The sequence below is a fragment of the Myotis davidii genome, unplaced genomic scaffold (genome assembly GCF_000327345.1).
Source record: "Myotis davidii unplaced genomic scaffold, ASM32734v1 scaffold292, whole genome shotgun sequence".
Lineage (NCBI taxonomy): Eukaryota > Metazoa > Chordata > Mammalia > Chiroptera > Vespertilionidae > Myotis > Myotis davidii.
Genome location: NW_006285042.1, coordinates 801,436 through 808,261, shown reverse-complemented (window position 1 = coordinate 808,261; position 6,826 = coordinate 801,436). Strand labels below are relative to the sequence as shown.

General features: G+C 37.9%; 1 protein-coding gene across 1 annotated transcript in view; it reads right to left on the bottom strand.

Moving 5' to 3' along the window:
* The window catches only part of GOLGB1 (golgin B1), a 79,515-nt gene that overhangs the window by 21,093 nt on the left and 51,596 nt on the right, over positions 1 to 6,826 (bottom strand). The window contains 2 exon segments of the mRNA XM_006755348.2: positions 1,179 to 3,090; positions 4,448 to 6,704. Of these exon segments, the coding sequence (XP_006755411.1) occupies positions 1,179 to 3,090; positions 4,448 to 6,704 (4,169 nt within the window).

Genomic DNA, 6,826 nt, shown 5'->3' with positions numbered 1-6,826 from the left:
AGGTTAGTCTCTATTTCTTAAAATAGATAAGAATTGTAAAACAATTCAATGAATGAAAGAGTTAATTCAGAATCTATCCTGACAGTTTCCAGGAAAAAGATTTTGATTTAGAAGATAATTAACACCTGGAAGGTATCAATTACAGCTTTGAGGTATATACTGCCCTGATAAAAAAACTTTTTTGCAACTACATTCTGAAAGCAATAATAAAAGATCAAGCTCCTAGGACAAAGTCAGCTGAACTCAAACTATTTTAAAAATATAAACAAATATACATAAATTGTGTTGATGTCAAAGCCACTGCTGAAGGGTGGGAGGCTTTGTTCAGAGAACAAAAAGCAAAAAAACTGTCTATAAATACTGGATATTAATGCAATATGAATGAACACATTGCCTACAAAGAAAAAGAAAACTGCATAAGACTTTACAGTTAAGAGAACGATCTTTTCACTAAAGCTAATCTTAAAAACTAGAATTTTCAGATTCTGTCATGGGTCACTTTTTAAAATGGAAAAATCTAGCCTTTTTTAAAGCTTTTACTTCCTATTTGGCCTAAGTACATGAGCCTGACAGAGTTAAGAAACTGTCAAGAAAGTGAAGATAGTAATGCCACAAAGTAGAATCTCCTGGACAACCTGGCTTGGCTCATACAGTTCCAGTTTTGCCTCTGAATCTTGAGGACCTGGAATTTTTCAGAATAAAAGATTAACTACTGGCTCTTACTAACAGCAGCAGAATTTAGAATTAGAAATCCTCCTTACTTGCACTCTGATTGAAAAAGGTTAGGTATGACAGGAAAAGTAAGTAAATGGTTCAGTCTGCAAATAAAACTTTACTAGTCATTTGACTATTCTAGACAAATTCTAGAAACATTTACATGTGTATTGTGTGTATAAAAGATATAAAATAGCTCTCCATTTCTTAGACGTTTTATAACCCATGCAGAGTTTTATGCAAAGGAAATTTGTAATTTAAAAAAAATGGTAATGACACGTTTAAAGTAATTTAAATAATGTTTCTGTTTCTCTCTAAGACCAAACAGAACCTGTGGGATATATAATACTGCCCCTCAGTGCCCAAATAATATGTAAAATAATTGTTTTTTTTCTTTAGAAATTTAAATTTAAAGAAAGATTCAAAAACTCTCAAGGATCAGAAAGAGAAAACTACACACTCACTAATCGGTCTCTGTCATTCTGGAGGGATGACATAGCCTTTTTTAAACTTTGTACTTCAGCTGGGCTGGTTGTAGGCTGGGCTGCAGACCTCTGCTTTCCTTCCTCTGTCTTGCGGAATTTTTCCAATTCATTCAACAGGTGATCTCTCTCATTCTGTAGACTGACTACAGCCTTGGAAAAGGACTGCACTTGGTTGTAAGAAACTTCTAGTTGTGAGGACAAGTAAAGCAGTTGCTCATCTTTGGATAGAAGCTGTTGGTTAAGTTTCTCAAGGTGAGGCAAGCTGTCATCCTCAGTGGAATTCACTGGAAAGGCAGCTTTAGAAACAAGTACATCTCTCTCTCTGCTTAAGAGTCCCTGTTCTTTCATCTGTGCCAATTCCTTCAGATTGGCATCATATTTCCTTTTCAGTTCATCAAGCTCTTCATTGGCATGGTCTCTACTATTTTGTAGGGAACTCATAGACCTTCCAAAAGACTGGATTTGTGCTGTGAGATCTTTATTTTCTTTGGTGACCATGAGTAATTTCTGTTCCATCTCCACCAGATCTCTTGCTAGCTCTGCCACCCTCTCTTCTGCTGTTTCCGTCTCATTCCGCATTATCCCTGCATCATGATGAAGATGCTTTAATTTCTTCTTCATTTTATCTTCAATTTCACTTACTTTCTTGGCAGCTTCCATCTGAACATGAACCAATTCCTCTTCCAGTTCTGTAATTCTATTTTGACAGGAGGAAAGGGTAGTACTTAACCTCTGTACTTCTTCTTCTTTTACTTTTAATTGGGCCTGAAATAGTCCTAAAGTGCCTTCTTCTTGCAAGGCTGTCAATTCTCTCTTTAGTTGGGATATAGATAGTTTCAAGCTCTCAACCTCTTTAGATAAATCTTGTTTCTCCTCTTGTAGGGCAACAGAGGACCTCTGCAGTTCCTCCTTTGCTTCCTCAGACTCCTTCAGTTTTTCTTCTAATTTAGCATACTCATTTTTCAGCTCCTTATTTTGTTGAACTTGTGCTTCAAGGAGTTGTTTTTGCTGGTAGTCCTTGCTTGATATCACTTGGTTCAGGTCTTCTCTGTATTGGATCAGTTCTGCATCTAGCTTGGCATTTTCAGAATTAAGATCGTCCATATGACTTCTCAAGCATCGCATTTCTTCCTTAAGCTTATTATTCTCAGCAGCAGCCTCTTGGATGAGTTGGTCTTTTTCTAAGATTACAGAGAGATGTCGCTCTTCCAGTTTTTGGTAGTCACATACTATTCGGTCTCGGTCGTCCTGGAGAGAAGACATAGATTTAACGAAGGAATTCAACTGAGCCTTCCGCTGCATGTTTTCCTTCTTGATAGACTTCAGTGTTTCAATCAGCTGATTGGTTTTGACAACAGCTTTTTGGTTTTCTTCTTCTAAGACAATATTCTCCTCTTCCTCCTGGGTCAGCAGCTTTTCCAATTCTTTAATTTCTTTATCATACTGCTGATGCAGTTCAGCAACAGCTTCTTGGATTGCCTGTTCCTTGGCAGAAAGCAGGCTTATAATCTTCTGCTCTTTCATGTTTATTTCTTCGTGCAGCCTACTGGTCAGTTGTCTGGAGGACTGAAGAGCAGTCTCTAGCTGTTCATAACTGAACTTATAATTTTGGATATCAGCCTCTTGCTGCTTTATAATCCTTTTCAAATTTTCATTATTTCCCTTACATTTTTCTAAAGAATTATTTAAATCAGTCCACTGGTCACTGAGAACCTTAAGTTCTGATTCTAATTTAGCTAATTCATTCTGAGAATTGTGATATAGATGCCGCGTCTCTTCCAACTGGGACAGAAGTTCTTTGTTTTCCCCCTGCAGTGTATCCCGCACTTTCTGTTGAAGTTGGATCTCTGTCTGGGCTTTGGACTCCCAAATCTGCCTGTCATGTTCAAGTCTAGAAAAAAAAGAGAAAAGGTCATAAATTAAAGATTTAGGAGAAGAACTACTTGATGCCTAAAAAATACATATGACAACATATACTCAACTCTACAAATGAGTATTCATAATTGAAGGTGTTCATCATTTTAATGAAAAGATATTAGTTCTACCAAATGCTCTGTATTACTGTATTAAAGGTATATTGCACCGCATGATTCAGGTATTTAAATTATAAACTCCAGCCTGGCCAGCATGATTCAATGGTTGAGCATTGACCTATGAAGCAGGAGGTCAAAGTCTGATTCCCAGTCAGGGCACATGCCCAGGTTGTGGTCTCACTCCCCAGTGGTGGAGCATGCAGGAGGCAGCCATTCAATGATTCTCTCTCAGCGTTAATGTTTCTCTCTCTCCCTTTCCCTTACTCTCTGAAATCAATACAAATATATTTTAAAAACACACATTTAAATTATAAATTCCAAAGTATGTTGCTTATTTAGTGACATGGTTTTAGACACTTTAGAAAGTAATACTTTCTACTATTTTGCTTTACTTTGCTCTAGAAAAGCTAATGGCTGGCCCCTTAAAAAATAATCTTGCCCTAACTGGTTTGACTCAGTGGACAGAGAGTTGGCCTACGGACTCAAGGGTCCCAGGCTCGATTCCCGGTCAAGGGCATGTACCTTGGTTGTGGGCACATCCCCAATAGGGGTTGTGCAGGAGGCAGCTGATTGATGTTTCTCTCTCATCAATATTTCTAACTCTCTATCCCTCTCCCTTCCTCTCTGTAAAAAAATCAATAAAATATATATATTTTTAAAAATACTCTTGGTGTGAGAGACAATTAGCAGAAGGATACTATTAAAAGTGGAAGAGTATGAAGCGTGGTGGATATTATTAGTTCTTGAATTTGAAAAGTGATATAAAATTAGAGTTTGAAAAAAATGACTGTAACACACATTTGTGGTATGAACTGATGTGGAATATGAGGAAGAGAAAAGAGAGTATCATATGATTGGTAGGCTAAGGCAATGATTTGGGAGTACCGTGGTATAAATCTAGAGTAGTGGAAATGAATGGATATGAATGAAAGGGAGAAATATAGGCGATCTCTCAATAGAAAGATGGGAAGAGAAGCAGACAGACATGAATTTTTCATGTCAATACAGCTGTAGCACAAAGGCATTTTTAGGAGAGGGAGGGAGGGAGGGAGGGAGGGAGGGAGGGAGAGAGAGAGAGAGAGAGAGAGAGAGAGAAAGGGGGGAGAGATAAGAGAGAATACATCTCCTGGGGGAATTTAAGCCAAAGTCAGTCCCATATTAAATAGAGTTTTTTAGCTTTTAATTACCTTTGGAAGAGAAAAAACATTAATTTACCTGGAAATGTTGATCTTCAATTCCTCCATATGGATGGACATCTGCCTAAGTTGGTCCTTTAAAACACTGCAATTCTCCTCTTTGAGTCTAATTTCTTCTTCTTTAGTTTGAATAGCGTCACTGAACCTCATCTCCCATTTCTTAGCTTCATCTATTACCCTGTCACGATCATCCTGGAGGGAAGACATGCTCTTAGTGAAAGCTGCAAGCTGGGCCACAGTACTATCCAAGTTTTCCTGAAGTTGTTTTACTTCCTTGTCTTTCTTGTTCAAAGTAGTCTGAATCTCTCCAAATGTCTCTTCCAAGTGGCCTTTTTCTCTACTCAAAGCATCCAGTTTCTCTTGCATATTCTTCTTCTCTTTCAGATGTTTCTCTTCTACCTGTTCCAGTCTTCTCTCAAGATCTTCATCCTTTTGTTTCATTTGGCTTTTAATTGATTCTTTGTTTGACTGAAGTTCCTTTTTCAACTTGAGATTGTCTGCTAGGACCCTTGCTGCTTCACTTTGAGTGTCATCTAGCAGTACCCTGAAGCTAGCTAATTCTGTTTCTGCCTTCTTGCGGTGTTCCTTGGCTTGAGCCAAATTTTCTTTGGTTATTTCCAAATCTTTTTGGGACTCAGTTTGAACAAATTCTAGGGCCTTAACGGTTCGCTCCAGAGCACTAATTTTCTCCTGGTACCTGATGCAGTCCTTCTGTAGCTGCTTTACTTCTTGTTGTTTTTCTTTTAACAGTTCCTGAAGTTCCTTTGCATGGCTTTTATTACTAGGTTCTTTCTGAGCACCTTGTATTTTCTCCAAATATTCTTTTCGGATTTCTGATTCCACCTGAGTTTTCTCCTTGACTAACTGCTGCTTTTCTTCTTCCAACTCACTCACACACTTTTTAAGGTTCTGCATTTCAGATTCTAGTTGCTCATTTTTCATTTGGGCATCTGTAACATCCTGATAATAATTCCCGATGCTTCCGTTAAGTTCTGCTAATTGATTCATAAGCCTCTCTTCCAAATCATCTTTCTCTTCTTCTGCTATCTCTTTGAGCTTGGTAACTCTGGTAAGTTCTTCTTGAATTTGCTTATTTAAAAGGTTTATTTTGGTTACTTCTTCCTGAAGCACTTTTAGTTCACTATCCTTTGCTGATATCTGACTCAGTAAAGCATTTCTCTCATTTTCTAAAGTCTGGTTAAATTCCTTTTCTTTTTGTTCCTCCTCCTCCAATTCAGCAATTCTTTCTTTGAGCTGATCAATCTGCTGTAGGTAGTTATTAATTTCATCATGTGAGCTGACATTCTCACTTGTACCAAGATTGGCACTGGTGTCTGGTAGAATGGATTCTGAATATTCAGGCCTTGAAGAGTTTTCCTGATTAGCCTCACCTGGGAGAGACTGGCTTGCAGTCTCTTCAGTGATATGCATCTGGTTATCAGGTGTCTCAGGGGCCTCTAGACAAACTTGTTTGGATACATTATCTTCTATCTTGTGCTTTAAATCTTGAATCTCTTCATTCAGAGAGTTTTTCTCAGTCATTAAAGCCTCAAACTCCTTAGAAAGGTTTTTATAGTCTGTTTTGACCCTTTCTAGTTCCTCCTTCATGTTGGAATTGGAAGAAAGAAGTTCTTCCATACAATCTTTAGATGTACCTCCTGCAGGATGTGCCTCTGCTCGAAGCCGGTCATTCTCTTCTTCCAACTCTAGGATCTTTTGCTGTTTGGATTTAGCAAACTTTCTCATCTTTTCTTTCATTTCTTCCATTTCCTGTTGAGCATCCTGCAACTGCTTTTCCAGCTCTTTCTTGTTTGTTTCTGTGCTTCGTAGCCTACCATATAGTTCTTGTTTCTCTTGCCTCACAGTTTCCACCACATGCTGAATCCTTTCTGCCTCATTACTAACATTCTCATAGGACTGCAGAAGAATTTCATATTCTTTTTGTAACTCTTTGTGTTTCTCTTGCCACTCGGTGCTTTCTGCCATCTTAGAACATTTCAAAGATTCAATTTCCTTCATTAGGTTTTCTTTGTCTTCAGTAAGACCCTCCAAAGCTAATTTTAGACTTTCACAAGAACCATTGAGACTTTGATTTTCCATTAAAGATCTGTCCATTTCAGTAATAAGTTTGTCTCTTTCTTCTTGAAGAAGAGCTAAGTTTCCTAAGAATGCATCTTTTTCTTGGTTTTGAGCAGAAACTTGGTTTTCCAAATCTGCCAGAGACTTAGTGAGATGTTCGATGGTATCTTTGGCCAAAGACAACTCCTCTTGGAGACCTTTGTTTTCTTTTAGTGCTTCTTTTCGGGAAATGAGGGCAGCTTGCAGTTTCCTATGTATTTGTTTTGCTTTACTTTCTTCTCCAGTCTCTTCTGGTTTTTGCTTCATTTCAGAAAGTTCC